At 42.1% G+C, this 26,099-nt stretch overlaps 3 protein-coding genes across 6 annotated transcripts in view; 2 read left to right on the top strand and 1 right to left on the bottom strand.

Annotated features, from left to right (window-relative positions):
- The window catches only part of EIF2AK4 (eukaryotic translation initiation factor 2 alpha kinase 4), a 61,077-nt gene extending 57,740 nt beyond the window's left edge, over window positions 1-3,337 (bottom strand). Inside the window, exon 1 of the mRNA XM_042464445.1 lies at window positions 3,106-3,337. Coding sequence (XP_042320379.1) covers window positions 3,106-3,252 — 147 coding nt within the window. The 5' untranslated portion in view covers window positions 3,253-3,337. The remainder of the gene's footprint in view (window positions 1-3,105) is intronic.
- Window positions 1-26,099, top strand: part of FSIP1 (fibrous sheath interacting protein 1) — a 591,530-nt gene that overhangs the window by 360,333 nt on the left and 205,098 nt on the right. The gene's annotated exons all lie outside the window — the stretch shown is intronic.
- The window catches only part of GPR176 (G protein-coupled receptor 176), a 61,395-nt gene continuing 44,715 nt past the window's right edge, over window positions 9,420-26,099 (top strand). The window contains exon 1 of the mRNA XM_042464482.1: window positions 9,420-10,252. Within this exon, the coding sequence (XP_042320416.1) occupies window positions 10,078-10,252 (175 nt within the window). The 5' untranslated portion in view covers window positions 9,420-10,077. The remainder of the gene's footprint in view (window positions 10,253-26,099) is intronic.

Below are 26,099 nucleotides of genomic sequence, written 5' to 3' on the forward strand. Positions count from 1 at the left end.
CAAAGCAGTGGCCCACACACTGGAAAATATCAATGTACAATCCTATGCACAAGAGAGGATATACAAAAGATTGGGAAGGGCAGCTATGAAAGAAATGGACAACATCCTAAAGAGCAAAGACATAATTCTGATCATTGAAGTCAGAATTTTTGAAGCCATTGCATTCCCCATCATCATGTGCAGATGTGAGAACTGGACAATGAAGAAAGCCGACAGACAGAAAATAAACTCTTTTGAGATGTGGTGGTGTTAGAAGAGTGCTGAGGACACTATGGACAGCCAAGAAGACAAATAAACAAGTTCTTGAACAGATCAAGTCCAAACTCCCCCTGGAAGCCAGGATGACCAAATTGAATCTGTTGTATATTGGCCACATCATGAGAAGGCATAAATCATTAGAAAAAGCAATAATGCTAGGTAAGGCAGAGGGAAACAGAAAGAGAGGAAGGCCACATGTCAGAAGGATAGACTCAATCGAGAGGTCACAGGCCTGAGGCTGCAGGACCTGAGCAAAACAGTAGAGGACAGGGGGTCTTGGAGATGTTTCATCCACAGGATCGCCATGAGCCGAGGTCGACTCGAGGGCAATTAATAACAACACAGACAGTGCTCTCACCCAACCCTAAACTTCTTTCCCTTTTCTCTTCTCTCAACTTTCCTTTTTGTTTGTTTGCTTGTTTTGCTTTCTTCCTGCTATTTTGCTTGCTGAAGACCTCCACCCTTCATTATTTCTGCCCCTCCATCAGGATGCTTTCCAGGCAACGAGTCTTTGTTCCCCTTTTGCATTGTTCTTGAAGGGGCTGTTATGAACGGAAAGGGAACAAAACATTCCCTCCGTTATTTTATGTCTCTTCTGTTCAAGAGAGCAATGCCTGCAATCTACACTCTTCATTTCCAGCTCTCTCTGGCTACAACCTACACCTGGGTATTTTCAGAAGGGGTGGAAGAGGAGAATCTCTGACTAGGGACAGAAATCTTACCATAAATTCAAAACTGTTTCTAGTGATGGTGGGCACATGCTTATGTTCAATGAACCTCTGCTGCCAGTGAGTCAGATTCAGATACTCTGACAAAGTTTGACCTTTAGTAGGACTGAGGGACTGGTTCAGGAATTAGTCCATGGTTTCCTTAATGTAAAAATAAATAAATCAATGCATCAATGATTTGGAGAGTGTTTACTCAGTGATTTAGGGATTGTGACGTTTATTCAGTTTATTTTGTCACAGGTTTTTTTGGGGGGAGGGAGGATACTAAAAATGTCTTGCAGAATACTACTAATCAATAGGACTTGCCAAAAACATTCCTAAGTATTTTTAAATGACTTCCTCTTTGAATTTCAGAATCATGTATCAACTGTAATGTCCAATCAGGGACTACCTAGTCTTAACCAGAAACAAACTTCCGAACTCTAAACTGGGAAAGGGCATTGAGAGCTATCTAGTCCAACCCACTTCTGATGTAGAACATCTACACCTAGAGTATCCTTGGTGGCTATTTATCTCTGTTTAAAAACTTCCAAAGGAGAATCCACCAGTTTTTGAGATTATTCGACGTCTGTCTTAAGGCCATCAGATGTTCTCCGTAATAGCTGAAATCTCCTTGTAATTTGAACCCATCTGTTCAGGTTCTTCCCTTGAGAAATCAAACTTGCTTCATCATTTGCACATTAGCCCTTTGGTTATTTGAAGATGGCTATCATCATCACTTTGCATGTTCTTTACTCCAGGCTAAATCTACCCAGCCCGCTCAGTTGTTTCTCATAGTTTATCACATGGGAGGCAAAACGCTCAGAAGCTGTGGATAGATGGGAATTAAATCCAGGAATATCCCACAAAAGTGGGATTGTTTTCAGATGATGTCCCCCAACATCACCATTATCCCGCATTTATGAAGTGGGCAAAATGCGCTGCTTTCTACTTTTGGGATTTTCGGGATAGTGTTTGGTTCCCAGACTTTTTACCACTTTCACTGTCCTCCTCCAGACATTTTCCAGCCTGTCACACTCCTCCTTAAGCTGCTACACTATTCCCACTATGTCTTCCACTCTGTTCTTCTTAAGGTGGGGTTGTTTGCTTTTGTTCCCAGTCACCTTTCAGCACTTTGCAAAATTCGCTCTGCAGTTTCCATCTTTATATCGGCTAGTTATTGTGTGCCTTCAAGTTGTTTCCAACTTTAATTTGATAATCTGAAACAGAGGGAGACAGAGACAGGAGAAACTGCAAGAAACTTCCTCAGATCGCTCATATTCGGGAACTGCCCTCCTCTGGACCTTTTCCAACTTGTCAAACTCCTTCGTAAACTGCTTTTTCCACTCTTTTGTGAATTTGTGCTTGTCTCAGCAGTTGTATGACAAAAAAAGAAAGGGGCTGCCTTGCAAGACCTTGCCAATATTGATACTTGCAATAACGTTGTGTATACTGTATATATGAGAGCCAGCATGGAGTAGTGGATGGAGCATTGGACTATGGAGTTTATCATTGCGTGTGGTAGTCTATCGCGCAGGGTGACCAGGTGTCCTCGCCTCAAAGGAGGACGAGGCGCCGTAAAATGTAGGACCTTCCGACATAAAACTGAGGACGTTCCAAAATAAAAGCTCCAAACACTCCAAATGGAGGACGTTTTGGAATTCAACGCCAGGTTGAAGTGAAAGGCATGGCCAAAAAATAAAAGCTGAAAACACTCCTAGAAATATACAGACCCATGCTTCTTTGCCATGCTTCAGATGGAGGGCATTTGGGGATTCAGAAGCCTGAAATGTAGGACATGATCATGATCAAAGCTTAAGGCATAGAAATATAAACCCTTAGTCCTGCTCCAGATGGGGGATGGCTTCTGGGCTGCATCCACACTGGGGAAATAAACCGGTTTGGCCCAGCTTTAACGTGTTGTCTAGCTCTTTGCTATGGAATTCTGGGAGTTGGAGTTTGTTGTGGGGCCAACTCTGGGCCCCACAACAAACTCCAACTCCCAGAATTCCATAGCCCTGAGCCAGACAGAGTTAAAGCGGTCCCAAACCGGGTTATTCCCTCAGTGTGGACGCACCCCTGGCCACCCTCCCTGTGTCTCTGAGCGAAGCAGGCCTACTAAGGAATCCACCGGCCTTACCTTCCAGGCCCTGCTTCCGAGGCGCAAGTCTTGGAAGTCCTGCCCGTAGATGGACTCCAGCACTTGGAGCTCGTTCTCCTGGCGGAGCTGGTAGCTCTCCGGCTGCTCGGAGGAGGAGGAGGAGGAGGAAGGGGACTGGGCCCACATCCCGCCTAGCTAGGCCATGCCAGCGCCAGGGAAAGGAGGAGGAGAAGAAGCGGGAAGGCCTGGGCGCCCTCTTGGTGGAGGCCTCTCCTTGAGAGAGAGAGAGAGAGAGCGGTGCTGCCCCCTGGCGACGGAGAGAGGGATAGGCTGACTCTGGGACCTGAGGCCTACCACACGCCCCTTCCTCCTCCTCCTCCTCCCTTCCTGTCTCTCTCTCTCTCTCTCTCTCTCTCTCTCTCTCTCTCTCTCTCTCAGTTAAAGCAGTCTCAAACTGGATTATTTCTGCACTGTGTTATGGACTCTGTCAGAAAGAGCTCTAGTGCCATATTAAACTACAATTCCCAGGATTCCATAATACTGAGACAGGACAGTTAAAGCAGTCTCAAACTGGATTATTTCTGCAGTGTGTTTTGGGCCAATGTCTTTTGACTAGTTTCTCTTCACAGAGACAGGCAGCACTTCCACACGGCAGAAATAAAGTGGTTTGACACCACTTTAAGTCTCCCCAGCGCCATCCTTGGGATTTGTAGTTTGGTAAGGTGTTCAGCCTGGTCTGTCAGAGAGTGGTCTGGCGCCATGTGGAACTGCAGATCCCAGGATGTAAAGGGATCTTGCAGCACTTTCGAGATTAACTGAAAGCTCATACTAGCAACTTTTCTCTTTTAGGAGTCTTGAACAGGTGACCAGATGTCCTCCTTTTTCCAGGGTGTGTCCTACATTTCAACCTTCTGTCCCAGAGGAATGCCAACACATCCTCCATTTTGAGCATGACTAGGAAGCACGAATTAAAACTTGCACTAGAGGTCTTAGCTGTTATTTGGTGGTGTCCTACATTTTTCTCGATTGTCCTACATTTTACAGTGTTTTGTCCTCCTTTGCGATTATGGCATCTGGTCACCCTGGTCTCAAAGGTGTTTCAAGATCCCTTTGCATACTGTTTTTCCAGACTTGACCGGGGATATGTCTTATGAATTCTACAGATCCCAGGATACTGAGGGACGGTGGCCATCAAAGCAAGCTGCATTATTTCTACAATGGAGATGCTCCCAGGGATGCCATAAAGTCAGGCTGCATCCAGAGAATCAACAACAGTGTGCACATTCTGTCAGACAGAGTCATGGCAGTTCAAACAGTGTCAAACTGCATTATTACTGCAGTGCAGATACACCTACACACTCTCACCTCTAAAAGAAGTCGGGAACCTCCACAGATCCCACAATCACTTGCCATTAGCCTTCTTTAGCCAGCCTTCCACCATTCCACACAGCTGGCCTAAAACACATCACCCTAAACACTGGCCCAAAAATGAAGGGTCATAAAAAACCTTTTTTAAATACACACACATATACATAAATATATACATTTTATAAGAATTTGGCATTTTAAGTCCAAAAATTACCTCATATTTGCTCCATCAGGTACAGTTTTTTCCCCAACTTGCTTTGACGTTTCTGTTGTAATATGTGATTGAATGAAAAGGTTGTGCAAAGATTAACCGGAGGCCTCTCCTTTCTCTTCCTAATGAGTCTCACCCCACTCATGCTATCTCTTCAGCATTTTAAGGGCATGCAGGCCAATGCCACCACCCTTTTCTGCCCAAAGAGTGATGTTTGGGAACAGTGGTGTTTAAGGGGTTCAACAGACCGCTCCAATAAAGCAGCATCCCACCATCCCTTTCCTTGCTGAATTGGGGCTGCAGCAACCACATGCCGTGGCTCCGATCTGGTGCTTTGCTGGTGCTAAAAGAAATGGCAAAATGTCACTTCCTTTAGTGCCAGCAAAAAGGCACCCTTGCTGCCATGGTGGCAGCTTTTTAGTGCCCTTTGGTGCAGCGTTTCTAAGCACCGTGCCAAAGAAGTGCCATGATGCCCCCACTCTGCCCCAAGGCCGGCATTAAAAGCCAGTCTGTTTAGCCTTTAAATCCAAAAATTGTCCTGGGGGAGGGGTGCCTAAAAATGTGCAGAGGCATATCCTGTGAAGAGAGGTCCACTTTCTAGAGAATTTAGGAGTGGTGTACATTGTCTACTATATTAGGCTTTCTCAAATAGAGTTCCCTGGAACCTTAGGAGTTTATCAGACAAGGGAAATTGGAAGTATAATCCAATGGCAATCTGAACACAATCATGGGGTTTCACGTTATTGCATGATAGACTACCACACGCAATTTTGGCCAATGGGAAGTCAGTCCGAACACAATCATGGGCTTTCACGTTATTGCGTGAGAGGTGATCACACACAATTTTGGGCAATGGCAAGCTATTTTCAGGTAATGGGAAGTCAGTTCTAATGCAATTTGAATTCATGTAAATTTGCTGAACTAGCGAATTCACGTGAATGTGTTCTGACCCCACTTTCTTTTCATTCGAAATTAAGAGAAATTCCTCCCATGTGATAAACTCCTTAGAGTTGTTTGAGAAGTCACTAAGGCTTTTGGAATTGCTAATGATTAAGAGAGAGAGAAAGAGAGCACTATGGATATAATGTTGTTGTTTTTAATGCTGGGTTTCCCTATAATTTTTATACAGAGGTTTCCTGGCACCTATAATTTTTATGCAGGGGGTCCCTGAGGTTTGACAATTATTTCAAGGGTTCCTTCAGGATAAATAAAAGTGAGAAAGACTGTTGTAGATATTCTGATAAACTGACCAATGCCAATTTTTTTGTCCAGATGTAGCAACGTGTAGATCCAGAAAAAAATCTGGGAACATTTGGGGGAAACATTTCCCCCCTGTATCCCCAAAAAGTTTCTTTTCCTGAAAACATTAGAAAACTGGGGGCAAGAAGGGGGGATAAAATTTATTTGGGTGGGTTTTTTTAGAATTATAAATAAAGTGTGTAACACAACGTATACATATATTTACTTTCCCCAAATTATTCTGCCCTCTCTTTCCCTCTTCATCTCCTTCTCTCAAAGACTTTTATGTAAGATAACATTCAGTATCTAAGTATTGCAACTGTAGCTCTATTTGGAACAAAATTAACATTTTGTAACTATTGTCTGACAGAATTGAACAGTACATATAATATAGCAAAAATGACATATTTTTTGCCAAATAAAAATGTACTACTGTATCATATTATGTATATAATACGTATGTTTTGTAAAGTAACAATCATTTTCAACATGCAAAGAATGCTGATATCACTTCTCTGCCCCAAATTTTCAGAAAATTGTAGTTTTAAAATTTATGAACAATTTACATCTCTGTTCCAGGACAGTCACCCATTGCCTCTCCAGATACAGTTTGTGGCAAAAAGGGGTAATTCTCTGATCCTGCAATCCTCCAGACATTAATGATTTGCAAGAAAACCATGTGACGCTCTAATAAATCAGAAATTCACTGCTGGCCATTTCAGATTTTAGTCTTTTAATCATTTCTGCATATTTCCAGGACTTGTGTGTCCTGCAGTGGATTTGTCTTAAGGTGCCATCCTGACCCTTTGCAGTTTCCATACCTATGATAGACAATATACTATCAAATGACTTTTAATAACACTTCTCACTAAAGAATCTTAAGGGGAGTTCTCCTTATGAATTGGTAACAGGAGGAAGACCATAGAAATAAGTGCCTACAATGAAACATGAAGGTTTATCACACTGAGGTTTTTGGGGATTTTTGCAGCTCAGATCCGGAGTGAGTGCGGGTCCACAATGCGAATTCACATCATAATGTGAATGTGTTAACAGACGAGATTCCTTTCTATGGGCGCCCCTTCTGTGGTGCTTCTGCAGGGATTCCAAAGTGACCCCTCATTTTGGTAAAATTGGGGGAAAAGGGAATTCATGGAATTCGCTTTCAATCTCACTTCGATTTCACTCCAAATTGGTCTGGTGTGGAAGATCACTCCGATGTTACCCCCCCTTGGCCCCCTGCGTCCTGCTCCTCCATCCCCCTCCTCCTCCATGCCATCTCGTTCTCTCTGCCACCCATTCCATCATCCCCCGAGTGCTCCGGCATCTCAATCCTGGCCCCAGTGACCCCCTGCCACAAATCCCATCATCCCCCGAGTGCTCCTGCATCCCGATCCTGGCCCTGGTGATCCCCTGCAACGTATCCCATCATCCCCTGAGTGCTCCTTCATCCCAATGAAGGGTGACAGCTAAGGAGGGGGTAGGGAAGGAGGACAGCATCCAGGGCCCCACTGAGCATGTGCAAGGGTGCCAGTTTGAATCATTGAACCCTCTGATGTGGTAATACAATGTGCACTCACCCTGCTTTGCTTGAATCCGCATCACGTGACTTGCTTGGAACCAAACTGACTCCGCTTCCCCCTCGATTCGGAAGGGCAGTGGAAAGGCTACCAGGTGTGGTAAAACATCGCGTTTTAATGTGAATTCACATTGCTAGACAGGAGTGACTCCGGATCTGGTGTGGAAAAACATCATGCTTCGCATTGCTAGAACAGGAGTGACTGCAAATCTGAGCTGCAAACCCCCCACATGTGATAAAGGCCATGATGTAATGCATCTGGGATGGTGTTTTTAAAATGAACTTGAGTTGGAATGATCAGTGAAGTTTTCAGTTTTCCTGACAACATCAGATTGTAGTTAGAACAAAAATGACCATGAAAGAGCTCCTAAAAGATCTTAGAATCACAGAATCATAGAGTTAGAAGATTCTTTGTTCTAACTACACTAAATTATCTGGTGTGGTCAGGAACACTGAAAACCTCACTGCTCATTCCAGCTCAAGCTCATTTAAAAACACCATCCCAGACATGTGTGATGAAAGGGTGCAAGCAACTGTAAACTGATGCACACTGTAAAATCTTCACATATACTTTGATGGGGCCTGAAATGGCAGAAACTGACCAACTTCTAGGGGTTGTGGAGATAAACAGTAGGATTTGAGAATTTTCACACTGATATTGGCTGAAAATGTGGGGAGAGGTACAATCTACAACTGTTCCAGTTTGGCAAGGACAGTCTTGATTAATCTTGTCCTCCCACTTTTTCAGCTGATTTTTAAATGGTCCCATTTCTCTTCCGCCTCCTCCCATTTTCCACTTTTTCCTTCAGTTTGCTGCCATTGCTGCAAACTGAGTTGAAAGTGCAAAAGCAGTTTGCATTGTATTAATTCAGCAGTATGGAGAAGAAAGGGGGTGGAAGTGGAATAACGTTCTTCCTAGTAGGCTCAAACAAAAGCAAACTGCTGCAGCTACTCCTAACTTGTATGCTCCTCTTCATTAATAACTTTTGCCATCTTGACCATGCTTTGATGTTGCTGGGCCACATACGTTGCAGTTTTTACCCATGAAATGTTAGAGAATGTGTTAACTAAGAACCTTCTTGCTTGAGAAAGGAAAGATGGAATGGAGCTGGACGAAAGTGGCTTTCTTCTTGCCTCTCCACGTGGTTTGGTGCACTTCCATTCTCTTCCAGAGGGAGATGGAAAAAACTGGAAAAACCTGTTTGGCAAAAGTCAAGTCTTTATGACCAACTCTCTTGGGAAGAGGATGGAAGTGCCCCGACAGCATGCAGAGACGCACAGAGAAAGCCACTACCATCTGGCTCTGTTTCAGCTTTCTTTTCCCATCTGAAAAGGCTGTAACTTTCTGGGAATCTCTGTCGAGCCCCTAAGACATTGTATTGTGAGGTTAATGGTGTTGTATTTTAAGTTAAAAATAAAAAATAAAAGAAGAACCATCATCAGAATAAACTTTCCCATGTACAATTTAACAAGTATAATTTAACATTACAAAATCAAAAGTTCTAAAAAAAAACAAACCCCTGAGACATTTCATAAATCTTTCAGTAAGACCCGTCTCCCTTTCCTGACCCTGTGAACAACATCATCAGTTGTCCGAACCCAGCAGCTCATCACTTGGGTTTCTGGAAGGAAGTTTCATAAAGCGATCATACTCTGTGACAGTAACAGAACATCTTTCTTTTCTCCTTTTCTCACTTTTCTGTTGGCCTTGGGGACACCTCTTCTACAGTTTGTTCTGCTGCACTGTTGTTTATTGCTGGGGTTGCCAAATTGGCTCTCAGTGAATTCATGCATTTTGTCTTGATTGATCTTCCATAATAAAATTACTTTTTAAAAAAACCAAGTATACACCAGCAGAATAACAAGCGACTCCAACTTTCTGGATCCTGAAGACCCCCCCCCCCCCGCCCACTCCAGGGGTGTTTTTGATACAGACATTGAACTGACAGCTCCAAAGGGCAAGATGGCTGCCACCAAAAAATCAAAGCCCACCGCTTGAGGGCCATGTGATCTCTCTCTCTCTCTCTCTCTCTCTCTGACAGCTAGCACCCAGAGTAAAGAAGCAGCCGCCAGTGCAGATGCTGGATAATTCGTTGCGCGTCGGATCCTGTGGTCCCTGGAGTGGAGGCACAGAAGGAGGTGCCAAAGAGCTCAGGCTCTCCTGCCAAAACCATCAGGGCTTGAAGGGGTTGGCTGAGACCCGAAAGGGCGCCTGCCTGGAGATCCCTAGCAGGGCGAGGGCTGAGAAGAGGAGCGGGAGGGCTCCTCTCCTCCGATGGTCAGCAGCTCCTGCTCTCCGGTGCCGTCTGTTTGTAGCAGCACGAGCTTTGCAAGCACAGCGGCCGAGAGAGATGGGGCCCCCGAGAGCGAGGGGCAGCAGCAGTAGCCCCCGTTCCTCCCGGTCCAGATGGGGAGGAGAAGGCAGAGCTGAGCAGGCAGGAAAAGCCAAGGCGGGCATTGCTTGGGTTCCTTGAGTCGCAGCGCGATGGAGGCTTTTGCTGCTGCTGCTGCTGCTGGATCCAGCCCAGTTCTTGGTTGGTTGAAGAGCCTTGGAGGATCCGTCCGGGGTCCCTGTTAGAAGGGGGAGCGAGAGAGCGAGGGCGAGAGAGAGGAGGCCATGGACGACCCCACTGGGAGCTGGGGGGCTCCAGTCAACGGCAGCCAGGGCGGCGCCCACCGGGCTCTGAACGCCTCTTGGGGAGAGCAGCAGCAGCAGGGCTCCCGGGAAGAGCAGAGCTACCGGCATTTCGCCACCGGCGCCCAAGTGGTCATCTTCCTGGGCTCCCTGATAGGTAAGGAGGGGCACCGGCAGCAGGGGGGGGGCAGTCTGTCTCACCGTCTGGGTCTGTGGGGATGCCTTCCACAAAACACTACCCTCTTCTTGTGTTGTTGTTTGTCCAAAGGAGGTTTGCCATGGCCTCCCTCTGCGGCTGAGAGAGTGTGACTCGCCCAAGGTCGCCCAGTGGGTTTTCATGGCCAAGCTGGGAACCCAACCCTTGGTCTCCCAAGTCTCAATCCAATGCTCACACCACTAGGCATCACGATGGCTGAGATTTCTATCTGAATACCATTGTAGTTGCTGCTTTGCACTGGGGCATCTTTCCCTGGGGTTTTCTTTTACTCTATAAAGGGGCAAACCCCAGAGACAGCTAGGTTCAGCTTTATGGTGAAGAGATGCTTTCTCCCCCAGCTGGCTTGGCTTTGAGTACCAGAGGATAAATTAGAGGATGGGAATTGTATATAATATAATACAATTGCAATAAAACATTTGGCCATTTAACAAACGCAAACAAAAATCCATCAGTGATACCTTTATTGGCCAACCAAAATGCACAATATACTTGCAACAGGATGGAAGGTAGAAAGCATTATAAGTTAAGAGTCAGAAGGAAATACTGGGGTTTTTATTAAGGGCAAAGAAGATTGGTACTTATGTAAAGTTACAATCATGCAACAAAACAATTAACATGTATATAATGCTATTATGTGTTTTAGTTTATGTGTTTTATATGTTACAAATACATTTTTTTAAAAAAGTAAAAGTGTGTCAGCTTTCCTTGACTCCTTAAATAGGTAGTTTCGTTGTTTGTAAAACTAACACTGAAGGGTAAATTAGTTTCTGTGTACTTATTTTTCAGTGAAACAACTCAACTTTAAAACCATCTTGTCTTGTGTCTCAGGAGAGAATCAAGCAAGAGCCACTGATACAGTCAAAGGGCAGAATAAAGTTTTTTTAAAAAGAAAAAATATCTGTGTAAATACTGCAGACTAAGGAGGCAGAGAGGCGGAGTGGTCTGAGTCTTGGACCAGGGTTTCTGGAAATTGGGGTTCAGACTCTCACTCAACCTTGGAAATCCACTGTGTAGCTTGGGGTAAGTTACACTCCTTGCGCCTGAGAGGAAGGCAATGGTAAGCTCCCTCTGAACAAAATCTGGCCAAGAAAACTTTGATAGGCTCATATTTTGTTGTCAACTGCCATGAGGTTCACTTATGGCAATCCTATGAATGACAGACCTCAAAGTCACCCTGTCACAAGATGGAGACCCTGCCAGGTCTTGCGGACTCAGGGCCATGGCTTCTTTGATTGAGTCCATCCATCTGTATTGTGGCCTTCCTCTTTTCCTCCTGCCTTATGTCTTGCCAAGCATTATTGGCTTTTGTAGTGAATCATTTCTTCTCTGGATATGTACAAAGAACAACAGTTTAGTCATCTTGGCTTCTAGGAGAGTTCAGCTTTGATTTGTTCTTGGACCCATGGATTTGTCTTTTTAGCAGTCCACAATATCCATAGAGCTCTCCTCCAGCACCACATTTTAAATGAACTGGTTTTCTTCCTGTCAACTTTCTTCTCTGTCCAGCTTTCACAATCATACATAGAACCTGGAAATGCAATAATTTGGACCATCCTAACATTAGTATTCAATGATTTATCTTTACACTTATGGATGTTGTCTAGTTCCTTCATATCAGCCTGTATAAACTGCAATCTGATTTCTTTCCATTCTGTTTAATGCCTAAACCAAGGTATAGGAAATCTTTATGTCACTGTCTTCATCTTCATCTTTTAAAGTTATGTCATTCATTTGTGGTCATCATTTTGTTTTGTTTTTAATGTTCAGTTGTAAACCTGCCTTTGCATGTTGTTCCTTGACTTCTTCAGTAATCTTTGCTATTTTCTCCTAGTGGTATGGTATCATCTGCATAGCAATTGCTGATGTTCATTCCTCCAATTTTCATGCCTCCTTCCTCCCAGTTTAATTCTGCTTCACATATGATATGTTCAGCATACCAGTTAAACAGGATGATAAACTGAAACCTTGCCTAACCCCCTTGCCTACTGGAAACTATTGAGTTCTTGTGAATGTCTCTTGCAACACTGTTGATGGAAAAATCTGAGTGCCAACATTATTGTTTACCATTGTTCCCACATACTATAGCTGGGCTCTAGAGAACTTTATGCCCATGAATGCTGCCTGCATGAGGATTTCACCCATTTAAAATGGCACTGACCAATTCTTATGGAGTCAGCCTCTTCCAAATAGTTGATCAAATAATGATCATAGGTGCATGCTATGCAGAAACATGCCACATCCTCACTTGTAGGGCCTAAATTGACTTGCATGTCCTAACTAGAGCAGACCCTTAAAATCAAAATAACTTATCTTACTGATTCAATGGATTTACTCTAGCAAATGTATTTAGGTCCAGGTGTTGGCACAGTTTGGAATGTTACATTTTGGATTACAGCTCCCAGAGTCCCCCAGCTAGATGGCAACTGACCCAGTCAAAACAACACGATTTTTTAGTTTTAAATGAATAATAGGCAAGTACAAGGCACTTGGCAAAGGATTTGTGTATACAGGCTTCCTTATCTGGATCGCCCCCCCCCCCCCCCCACACTTCCTCAATGGAAGGAACTGAAAGATAAATATATGTGTATATATGTGTGTGTGTGTAGATATATAGATATGTGTATGCATTTAGATATATGGAACTGACTGCTGAAGAATTCCATAGCTGTACATTATAAGGTGCTAATTTGTCTTTATCATTGTTTTTACTTATTGCAGAAGAAAAGTTGATGCAAATGTTTGAAACAGTTTCTAGAGTCGTATTGACCAAATGTCAATGAAAACACTACTATCTGGAGTTTCCCCAGAGTTTCTAATTAAAATAAACAGTGTAAATTATGGCAATTTTATCCCAGGTTGTGCTAATTGGTAGTGGTTAAGTTGGATTTTTTTTTTAATAATCAGTTTTTCAGATGTGGTTATTCGAATGCCAGACAACTTTGCGATGAGTTTAGCACCTGCTGCTCATTGATATCTTTTGCTGAAGCCTTTATTCTAACAATAATATCTATAATTAGACAATGACTGGGCTGTCTATGTAAATTGGTATTATTAAAGTTATTTTAATCTTAGCTGAGAAAGTGCTTTTCATATTATTCAGGTTAATTAGCCATAGCAGCCAGCCATAATTTACAAATGCTGAAGTACGTACATCATCAGGGAGGCTGGATGTTTCCTTTGATATTGCACTGAGTTTCAGATACAGTGGGAAGCAATGAGAAGTAAAGTCTAAGCTGTTGCTGAGGGAAGCCCCTGCATATCTCTTGTAAGGTGCTCACTAGAATCCAAAGATGTTGGGAACTGCCCGTTTGACCCAGTAAGTTACATTTGTGCGCCCCAAGTCCAAGTTCTTATTAATAAGTACTTATCTATTTAGAAGGCTAGATTAAGAGGCTGAGGTCCTGGAGCAGTTCTCAAAACAACTCCCCCCCCCCCATTTACATATGTTTACTATTCTAGGAGTGGTGGCATAGATATTAGATAAATGAATAAACAATACTGAAATGCATACTGCAACAAAAAATCAGCACAAAAATCCTTATATATCTAGGAAAATATCTTGGACATTTTTTTAAAAAAAGGGCCAGTGGATGTGGATTCTTCACAGCCTCTTGACTGGTTATTTATACATGTCTTTTGAGGAGTAAGAATGGCTCAAGAGAAAGCAGGTTCAGAGACCATTCAAAACACACATTTTTGCATGTACTGTACTAATAACGTTAATAAATAAACCCCAAGCACTCCTTTGAGGCCATATTTGTCTGTTTCACAAACATCCAGCATTGCATAGTGAAGGAAATTGAAGGAAATGACCTGGCAGTCTTGAACACAAAACATCTAGGGATGAGATTGACTCATTCCAGGTAGAAATCATTTTAGTCGTTACTCATTCACCCATTTCCAAAGCAGAAATCCATTTACTCCAGGGGGAAAAATGCACACTACTCGTTAGGACTCTACCACCTTAATTCTCTCTCATTCTCTCTCATTCTCTCTCTCTCTCTCTCTCTCTCTCTCTCACACACACACACACACATCATCAGAAGATACACAGAAAATGCACAAACCTACCAACTATCTGCTGAAAACATGCACAAGCAAATCCTCCCTGCCTTGTTGTTGTTGTTGTTATTACTAATATTGTTCATTTATTTATAGCCGGTCTTTTCCCCAGTACTGGGGGTCAAGGTGGTTTACAGAAACTGAAACAAATACTGATTAAAATACCTAAAAAGTAATTATTAAAAACATATAAAGGTTATCATAAAATGATTTATAGAATTAAAGCCATTTTATCCATTAAGAGATAAAAATCAACCAACCAGATACCATTGTCTGTCTATTGCAACCAGATCCTTAAACCCTTTCGGATCAAGGAAGTTTCACTCCATGAAAGGACAACAAAGAGGGAGACTCCATAAGAAGGGAGTTCCTTGTCCCCACCAAACGTGTGGGAAGGTAATGGGACTAAGAGATGGCTCTCTTCTGAACACCTTAGAGCCTGGGCAGGCTCATATAGGAAGCTATGGCCCATACTCTCCAACATTTCACAGATAAAAACTGGCACATGTGTGGCCAAGCAACATCAGAATGTGGTCAAGATGGTAAAAGTTATTAATGAGGAGGAAGAACACAGAAGCTAGAAGTGGCTGCAACAGTGTTGCAAAAGGACTTTTAGTGTCTTGAAGACACTCAAAGTTATCATTTTTGTTTTGTTGAAACAGACTAATACAGCTGCCCCTTAGAAAACTGTTAGAGTGTCACTGACATTTTAGCTACACATATTCATTAGTACCAATTATAGTTTGCAGCTATGATTTTGAATGGATCTGCAAATTTTGTTTTGGGCTAAAAGACTTGGTTAGATAAAATCAGTATTTGGGTTGTTGGCCATGCTAGTTGGCAATTCTAGGAACTGTAGACCCAAAGGTAAATGTTCAAAAATGACAGAAATGCTAGTGCATATGTACCATGTCCCACAGTTAGGACCAGAAAACCCAATGGGTGTGATAGTCCAATTATCGTTAACGTTTGGCCTTGTATATATGAGGCTGCAAGTGTCATCAGTGTGTGACTAACTGGCTTAAGCTGTAATATCTGGTTTAAATTGGCCTCTTGATGTGTTTGCAGGTCAGGGAAGAGAAAATGCTTTTGAGACTTAGAGCTGTTGAAGGCCTTGCTGTCCCACGGGGCATGGAGACATATCTCTCTGCACCTGATTTCCTCCTTTTTGTATCCGGATATCAGTTTCTCCAACTCTGGTAATATCAAAGTATCCCAAAAATAGGACAGAGAAAGGGGGGTTAATTGCAAATATGAGAGTTTGGAGCTTTCTTTACTGCTTTTATGGACAGTTGTTCTGCATTTACACTAGTCTTCACCAGTAGGCATTAGAATGGTGAGTGGCATAGATTTTTCCAGACGTGTCCAAAGCCTCCGGATTTGGTAGCAGTTGTCCTTGTACTTATTTGTTTCTGTTAACCATACCATGTTTTTAATATCCTGGTATTTTCCCCATAAAGCTCTAGTACTAATTGCAACTTTTTATTCCCAGTGTAGGGTGGGTTTTTACTCCCTGTTGCAGAAGTTTCTGATACAGGCTGGTGTGAACATCACAAGTGTGCATCCATTTTGTTGGTTTGTCTTGCTGTGTTTTTGGGTCTTACTGATTACATTTGTGAATGGGGTATGTCATTTGTCATGGCAATTTTCTGTTGATCTTCGTTGCCTCAGTACTTTTGTGATTACCAGATGACACATTTTCTCTGCACAGAGTTCAATATAAGGTCTTGTCTTTTTTTCTTTTATATTTAAGTCATAGTGATAAAGCGATACAGCCATATATCACTTTAGCAAAACACAAATATTCCATTTCCTCTATAACACTCTATCACTTTAGAAATTCAATTAAAAATTAAATAGATAATTAGAAATGGAAATAATGTGTAAGATGAGGAATATAGATACAGGAAGAGAGCATTGGTGTGATGTGTTGAGTTCATGGTGGGGATGGTGAGGATAAGGAAAACCATACCCATATCACATCTCAACTCAGGGGCATCGCTAGGGATGTGGGAGTGGATGGTGGGAGGTACCAGGTGACACCCTTAGCAGAGATGACACCACTGCTTCCCAAATATCTGCCTTTTGTCAGAAACGGACTATGGCTTTTGCCTACATCCCTTTAAAATGCTCACGGGATGATGTGGGTGGGATGATGCTCAGAGGGAGGAGAGGCCTCAGGTTTAAAAAAATGAAAAAATAATTTGGTAATTAAAAAAAATCTTTAAACATTTTAATTTTTTTTAAAAAAAAATAATTATTTAATTGAAGAAAATCACATCTTACCAAAGGTTCACTTTAATCACATGAAACTATGTACATGCAAATACATTTCGGCTTTGTGTAGGATATTGTAATTTAAAGGTACAATTTTAATTTTGCTAATTGTTTATGGCACAGCTATTACCATTAAGATCAGCTAATTATGATTTATGAATAACATCAGTACAAAAACCATTATTAAAAATTCTGCATGGTGAGGTATGGGAGGAGGTAAGTTGGGGTGTGTGTGTGACACCATGGGCGTTATCAAACAAGGGAAATTGGAAGTATAATCCAATGGCATTCCGAATGCAATCATGGGCTTTAAGGTTATTGCATGATAGACTACCACACGCAATTTCGGGCAATGGGAAGTCAGTCCGAACGCAATCATGGGGTTTCACGTTATTGCGTGAGAGGTGATCACATGCAATTTCGGGCAATGGCAAGCTATTTTTGGGCAATGGGAAGTCAGTTTGAATGCAATTCAAATTCACGTAGGAGTTTATCACATGGGAGGAATTTCTTTTAATTTCGAATTAAAACGAAGTGGAGCCAGAACGCATTCACGTGAATTCACTAGTTCAGCAAATTTACATGGATTCAAACTGCATTCAAACTGACTTCCCATTGCCCGAAAATAGCTTGCCATTGCCTGAAATTGCGTGTGATTACCTCTCACGCAATAACGTGAAACCCCATGATTGCGTTCGGACTGACTTCCCATTGCCCGAAATTGCGTGTGGTAGTCTATCATGCAATAACCTTAAAGCCCATGATTGCATTCGGAATGCCATTGGATTATACTTCCAATTTCCCTTGTCTGATAACGTCCGTAAATTTGCTGAACTAGCGAATTCATGTGAATGCATTCTGGCTCCACTTTCTTTTCATTCGAAATTAAGAGAAATTCCTCCCGTGTGATAAACTCCCATGAGTTACCACACTGGATGACACCAACTCTAGTGATACCACTGCTGCCTCAATTTCACATCAAAGAAGAGAAAAATGTGGTTGAAAAGAAACATGTAGCTTGGGGTAGTGCTAAAATCTGCCCAGCAACAAACCAGCACCCTTTATTTGGTATATCTAGGGGACAACTGGATGCAGGAGTAGAAGCAACTATTATGTAGAATCACAGAGTTGGAAGAGACCACAAGGCTATCCAGTCGGCCCTGACATTTCTGTAACTGTTGGGAGAGTCGGAGGGAGCCCATGGTCTTTGAAATGACGGCAAAGTTTGGCCATATAGATTTGTGATGGAGGGGATGCTTACAAATCATTTCAGTATCAGTATCTGTAAAGGAAAGAAATACTGCTCAGTTGAAATCAGTGTATCTTTTAAACCTGAAATATCTAAACTCCTGAGATTGCTTGTTTTTGAAATCAATATTTGCAGAATAATTCTTGTAAAAATGAACATAGCATTCCCCCAGCCAGGAAGAGGCCACAGGCTTCTGTTTTCTTTGATGAGTTCTTATTTCTCTCTTCTATTGGTAACACTTTTATGCATGAGTACTTGTATTTTTAGTGAAAAGCTGAATATTGGCATTTTAGGTAGCTGAATATCTTTTTGTTTAAAAAGTCGAATGAATTTTTGCCTGTTTGCATTTCCAAAACTCTCCTCAGGGGTTATTTTAAATCAGAGTTCATGCAGTTTTAGACTAGATTCCATTTACTGGACAATTTAAAACAATTTTCAACAAATTTCTGAACTTTAATTTTAAATAGCCCCCGAGGAACGCCTTAAGAGTACACAGGTCAAAATACATGGGGCTTCCCCTCCCCCCTTTTTTTTTTACTTATAAAATAACCATCTATTTGAGCATCAATATGTCTCCAGTTTCTTCTATGGGTTCCACTGGATGCTCCCAGTTTCTGCTTCTTTTGAATATCTTTTGTTAAAATTAAGCAAAGTCACATCTGTGTAATCTGAAATAAACACCATGGAATTCACAGAAAGTTACCTTTCGATGTCTGTGCATTGGATTCAAAGATATAGCCATGTTAGTCTGTAGAATCAGTATGTAGAGAGATCTTATAACACCTTGAGACTAAGTAGACTAACTAAGATTGTCTATAAAACCTCATGCTGCCAACTTCTTTCTATCAGTTAGTCTCAAAGGTGCTACAAGATCTGTCCACATATGCATTAGACTGTTGACATAACCCAGGGTGACCAGACATCCTCCTTTTCCTGGGCATGGCCTACGTTTTAATGTTCTGCCCAGGGCTCCCGGGAAAACCCCAAAACGTCCTCCATTCAGCCTTCTGACCCCCGGTTCCTTTTTTTCACTCTAGGTCTAGAGGAATTGAAGAGGTACACAGGTGTACCAGAGCTCAAAATGTGAGCACAGCACAGGATGGAGGTGTCTGTGTGTACTGTAAATGGAACTTATGGAAGAAATGGGGGTGAGGGCAAGGGGTAAGAACTGTACTGTAAAGTAGAATCATAGAGTTGGAAGAGACCACGAGGGCCATCCAGTCCAACCCCCTGCCATGCAGGAACCCTCAATCAAAGCATCCCTGAAGTACAATTTCAAGCCTTTGCCTTGTTCAGAGTTCTACAAGTATATTCTATCCCAACAAGACATTTTAAGTGCCTCAAAAGAATACATTTGAGTACATAATATAGTAGGTGTAATAATAGCTGTAAATAAACCATATGAAGCAAATTTATCTTTATATGAGTGTTTTCAGCATTTATTTTCTAATGTTCTACTTTTTTCTTGAATGCCTTACTTATATTTTGCGGTGCTTTTTCCTCCTTTCTGGTTATAACATCTAGTCACCCTGTCATGACCGCTAAATGGGCATGTGAGTGTTTGTTAGTTGTTTCTCTGTTATTTTTCTGTATGCTTGTTTTGTATGATAATTTCTTTTTAAGAGATCAATGTCAGAAAAGAACTTGGGGCTCCCAGCTTGTAGTTGAGCCTATACTCTGTATTCAGTACTAATATTTTTGTTTGTCCATATAATCAAAGAAAATGTTTTTATACAGTATAGAGAAAAAACTATGCAAAAACATTTTATGTATACATTCACTGGAAATAATCTTCTATGTTTTCCGAAAATCAAAAGACTTTGCCCATGGGGAGTGATTCATATACTAACAAGAAGCTTTGTTTGGTGCCCTTTTACAGCATATAGCACACAAACACAGAAGAAAATAAACACCATAGAAATAAATACATACTCAGGGGAGAGGGAGATTGTATTACTGCCTCTTTCAGATAGCAGATGTAAGTAAGACATTAGTCCATGAATTATTTGTGACAAGTGTGGGCATCTGCTAGCAAGTGTGGGGTGGTAGTGACTGCTCCCTCAGGTTTCCTCCAGGCATCCAATGTTCCTGATAAACATCAGGCTATCCTGTTCCACTTTTGCATGCTTCAGAGCAATTGTTCCTGCTCTCACATCCAGTCATGCCATAAGTATACCAGATTGTGTTGTCCTGTTTGTTGTTGTGTGCCTTCAAGTCATTTCTAACCCTAAGGTCAACCTATTATGGGGTTTTCTTGGCACGATTTGTTCAGAGGAGGTTTGCTATTGTCTTCTCCTGAGGCTGAGAGAATGTGACTTGTCCAAGATCACCCATTGGGTTTCATGACTGAGCCGGTATTCGAACCCTGGTCTCTAGAGTCAGTGTTCAATGCTCAAATCACTACACCATGCTGGCTTTCATAGGTTGTCCTGTAGGAGGTGTGATTCACTGTGGTCTGGGTGGGGTTTATTTTCCTTCCTGCCCTCCCCCATGAGGCATGCCATTAGGGACTACAAAGGATTCTCATGAGAGATGACCCCTATCTGTATCAGGATCTCCCAGGACTGGGGGGAAAAATGGAATTCCTGCCCAAGGCTTCAGAAGTCACTGTTGGGTCTTAAGACTGTGACAGAAATAGACTGGAGCCTCGTCTGCACTGGCCAGAATAGTTCAGGGGCAGCCTGAACTATCCTGGCACCACCTGTCCCCGTTACCTTGGTCTCTGTTTCTGCACTGCAGTGGCTTTCTGCACAGGCATCTGCCACCGGCATTGGTCATTTGCTTCTGAGGTCAGAATCAGGTGTCCAGTAATGGTCACCTGCTGGACACTTAATTCTGACCCCAGAACAACCAACCCATGGCAGTGATGGATGCACCATCCAGTCCAGTAGGACGCCCATGCAGACAACCACCAAGATCAAGAACGAACTGTAAGTTTTTTAAAATGTTGTTTGGACTGCCCACACCAGTTGTGGGGTTGGGCCATGCATTGTCCAAATAGGATGATGCCAGAACCAGAGTGTGTGTGGTAGTGGACCTTTTGGTCCTTGCAGACAAGGTTAGGAGTAGAAGATATGTTTTTTGGATATTCTTCTAGGAACAATTCTCACCATATCCCAAGGCCTTTTTCCAGTTTGATTAAGTCCTCAGACAGGCTTCATCTACACTGCAGAATTAATGCAGCTTGACACTGCTTTAACCGCCATGACTCAATGCTAGGCAATTCTGGGATTTGAAATTTTGTGACATATTTAGCCTTTTCTGTCAGAGAGCTCCAGTGCCACAAGAAACTGCAAATCCTAGAATTCCATAGCACTGAGCCATGGCAGTTAATGTAGTATCAAACTACATTAATTATGCATTGCAGATGCAGCCTGTGTCTTCCTGATTTCCCACTTTCATTAAAAAACAAACAAACCTAAGTCTTTAGCCTCAGAAATGAAGCAAAGCATGCAGTTCTATTCTCACATATTTTTTTGGTCAGCAGCAAACCTGGTCCCATAGTGTCTCAGTGTTTTGGGCCAATGAATTAGGTCTTGAATACCAAGTTTACTCACTGGAAAACAACAGGCAGGTATGCCTAAATTTATGAGAGGGCAAGTATTAGTGCATTGATAGACTTGGTGCCCATATGTACTAAAAATTATCTACTTATTCTCTGGCACTGTCAGATAACACTGTCTGCTGCATATACTTGGTGCAGTTTATGCAAAAATGGGCTGATCACAATATAAAGAGTAAAATGTCCAGGTTGTTGTAGAACCTCAATGCCTGATCAGGTATAGCCATTTCTCCTGTCCCCTCTTTTTCCTGGAAGACTTTATTGCCACGCTTTACACCAGGAAGGAGGAAGCTTTAGCCTTCCATGTGTTTTGAATGGCAACTTTCACAGTCTCTTCTCATTGACTATGCTGGCTCTACTCTACAGAGTGTTCACCATGGTTTTCAAGATGAAAGAAGCCATTTTAGAATAGAGGTGGGGTAGGCACGTTTTGGCCCTAGGCCAAATATGCCTCCTGGCCCAACACTATTGTAGCCCCAAAAGTCCACCCACCAGTTCTGCAATGTTCCCATTAAGTCAGCTTTGCCCCAATACCATGCAAAAAGCTCTCTCAGTACATGAAAGCATATAAAAATACAGTCAGCCCTCTCTAACCAGAGATACTTTATCCACAGTGTCAACCATCCACAGCTTGAAAATATTTTTTAAATGTATACAGTTCAAATAGCTAACTTTGATTTTGCCATTTTATATAAGGGATGCCATTTTACTACACCTTTGTATTTAATGGGATTTGAGTATCCATGGAGTTTGGTATCCATGGGGGACCCTGGAACCAAACCCCAGTGGATACCAAGAACCCACTTTAATTCCTGCAAACACTCCAGAACCCTTACTACATCCAAATACCCTTGTTTTCCTCTTCAGCATCATTTCCTGTGGCTATTTTGAGAAGGCATGAAAATGGAGTTGTTTGAGCTTGCTGTGGGATGTGTGTGGAGTGTGGGTGACCCATGAATGGATCTGGGAGAAATTAGGTCCCTGGTCTGTATGCAGTTGTCTGCCACTGTTCTGGAATATTGGACCCTTTTTCATGACAACTCATATGAAGTTGATAATGTTAAGAATGGTGATGCCAGGGAAACACAACACAACTTTCCTGTCACAGTAAAAAAATATTTTGCACCTATAAGTGGTAACAAGGTTTGCTACATCAGTTTAAGTTCCAAGTTGTAAGAAAACAAAAACGTGGAAATTTTTAAAAGGTGTGTGCATGTGAACACTTCTACAAGGCATTGTAGCAGCCCATTTCCATCCGTGAATATAATTCTGGGTAACTGAAAACATTTGGGGAGATCTGTGAAATGCAGTGGATGTTATTCAAGGTAGGGGGATGAAAGGAAAGAATTCTGTGCGCTTTCTTGGATTGCTGTTGCTATGGAAACATCATCCTCATGTGCTTCACAAGAGATGCCTTATCCAGTCATTTATTGCAAGGCACTCTTGAAATGCATTCACACATTATTAGACGGATAACACCATAAAAGAATCCTCTCTTGACAGTAAAAAATGAGGAGTGTAATGATGTGTATACAGGAACGATGTGCCACTGTCTAATGTTCTAATAACTATGCACTTTTGGATTAGTAATAGTTAGCATCACAGTGGGGAAAGCTCATTGCATATATTGACTGAGGAATATATTTGCTGGGGTCTTATCTGTTCTTTCAGGAAAAGAAAAGGAATTAGTTACCTAGTGTGATTTTGTGATATGTACCTTTCTAGAAGTACATGAATGGAACATGTAGAAATACCAACGTGACTAACAGAAGGGAGACAAGATAGGTGAAGATGGGTAAGAAGATGTAATAATTTGGGCTGGTGAAACATGAAGCAGTCATATGGTTTCTAGAGGGTTAGTAGTATATTGGGTAAAAGTCTGATCTGTGAATGGAGAAATCCCCTATTTAAATACTGACTCTAAAGGGGTTTAAGGAGAGGAAATAAACTAGGTTGTTTCCATGCTTGCATTTCCAGAGGAGTTAACATCATTTGTTGTTGTTATTATTATAGGAAATCCAAATGCAATGATGGCCTTTTGATGCTTTCACTGTTAGTTTTCTATCTGAAGGAGGAAAAAGGCCAGTCAACCAGCAGGGTGGGTACAAACAAAACACATGGTTGATAAGGAGGCCTGCTTTACATACTACTAGCAGAAAAGAAGTGAACAAGTAAAAGAGCTTTCTTGGAAAAAAGCCTTGCTGTTGTCATGTTCCTGGATCGATAGCCTGTTGCTGTGAACTCTGCCTGGACTCTATTACTTTTGCTTCCCCTTTGGATTGCTGTATCAGACTGACTGCTGACTCGTGAAAGACCTGGACTAGATTAAATGACCATGGCTTTCTATAACACCCTGGGCAAGCATCTCTACTTGCTTAAAGACACTGAAGCTTGAACTGGGAGTTTGGATAGCATCCCAAGAGCGAAACTGGAGTGGACACAGCCCCTCATTTCAAAGTGGAGATAAACTCCTTCCCTTTCTCTGTGCTCCTTCCAAAGGGAGAAACCAGTGGCTGACAGGCTGATCCACCTTTTGAAGAGGGGTAAGCGAAACACCTTTCCTTTCTCCTCTCTTCTTCCAAAGGCAGAAAGTGATGGCTGGAAGGCTCAGCCACCTTTGGAAGGGGCAATTTCTGCCTTTGAAAGGATGGAGGAGAAAGGAAAGGGGGTTATCTTCATTGATGAGTGAGGGGCTGATGTGTTTGGCAGGAAAGGTGGTGGTGCAAACTGAGAGATCAAGGTAGATAAGCAGCTTGATAATGCAAAAGTGAAACCTGCAGATGAGGAGGGCAGACTATATTAGTTTACAGAACATTTTACTCGCCTGTTGGGGCTGGCTGAATTAAAATGAAGAGCAGCATTTCTATGCTGGAAATGATCGAGAATTCTGCCTCTCCTCTTCTTGCCTATTTGTCACCTACATTTAGTCCTTCGTCATCCAAGGCTACCAGGTAAGTGCTTAAATATGAGTCTGAAATAAGACGTTGGTGGGAGGCATGCTTGGGGAGGCATGTTACATTTAGAACAGCTTCTCACACAACTTGCTGTCCTCCAAATGGTTCTGACTGACTGACAGCCTGTTCATAGGACATGCTGGCCAGGGTTGACGAAGTCCAAAATGTCTGGGGGAGATCAAGTTGAGGAAGACTGGTCTAGGGTTTAGATGGGTTGGGTAAATGAAGAGAGTTCAAGAGCCTTTTTTTGTCCCTAGAACCCTCTAGGAACTGCATAGCTTTTCAAAAATGTCAGAAAATGAAAACAGAACAAAAGCAAAACCAAGTATCCAGAATTTCACTACTGGCTTAGAAAAACTGGTATTATTTGATGTTAAAACAGTGCTTGGGAGTCTGAAACCTGAGTGACACGCCCCTCCTGGAGACATCTAAGACAGTAAATTCTCCCTTTTGTGAGCCAGCAGACGTGTGATCCAGAAAATCTGAACTGCTCATGGGCCAGAAACACAGCCTCAGGACCACATGCTGCCCTGGGACCACAGTTTGTCCACTCCTGGCCTAGAATTTGATAGGAAGAAGTATCTGTTGTGGTTTCAGCATTGTTACCTCCCAACCTGGAAGAAGCAACGTACGCCATGAAGTATTAAGGGATGAATCTTGATTTTAACTATTCTCTGTAGACATAGCAATTAAAATAATAAAGCAAATCAGGGTAACCATCCAAATATAGGCTTTGAGTCTTCTTTGTAAGACACATAGGATCATGTACCTTGAACAATTGCTACCATCTTATTCCTAGCCCTTCTTTCAGTACAACTGATGGCTATTGAGAGTGACAGAGACAGATATGCAGAATAAAAGAATTCATACAGATCATCCAACATAACTTTGTTTCAGCTGAGCAGAACTGGTGACATATTTTTTTTTTAAGCTAGAACTGTCATGTTTTGTTTTTCACATTAAGTAGCTGTATGCCTCTGAGACTTTACAGTGCTTTCCTGCCCATGGCTATTTTTGTGTGGAAAGTAGTTTCAATTATTTGGAATAGGAGCTTCTTTCAAGGCATGGCTTTTCTTTGGGAGACTTTTAAAATGCCCTCCAAGGCATTTATGTGAACGTTTGTTTGGAGCCAGTGAGATTTACTTCCATGGAATATATAAATTAGGATGATGATGCTTGAGTCAGTTGACCACTTAAGCATATGGTGAATTAATATATTTCTTATGGCAGGTTTCCCCAGCCTGATGCCTTCCAGGTGTGTTGTACAACAACCTTCATCATCTCCAGCCAGGATAGCCAAGGGTGGCTTAGGGTTAAATCAAAAATTACCTATTATCTTTTTTTTTTTGTTTATATATTTATTTATCACAGCTCTTAATACTAACCTTCCTCCACTGAGGTCAAGATTCTCTAGTCCAGTTTTGTTTTGTTTTGTTTTCATTTTCTGGCATTTTTGCAATAAACCTGTAAAGGAGGTTTGGCTGAGAGTATATTTGGATGGTGATCTGACCAGAAAAGCATGGCAGAAGACACATGGAACAGTTTTTGGTGTTACTATTCTGAGAAATAAGACCTTCCCCTTTAGCACAGCCAAACAAGCCTCACTTGGCCATTGTAGTTCAGCATCTCAATATGCAGGGACCAGAGTCTGTACAAGAAAAGGCAATTTCTCATGTAACCTGA

Source organism: Sceloporus undulatus, chromosome 1 (assembly GCF_019175285.1).
Source record: "Sceloporus undulatus isolate JIND9_A2432 ecotype Alabama chromosome 1, SceUnd_v1.1, whole genome shotgun sequence".
NCBI lineage: Eukaryota > Metazoa > Chordata > Lepidosauria > Squamata > Phrynosomatidae > Sceloporus > Sceloporus undulatus.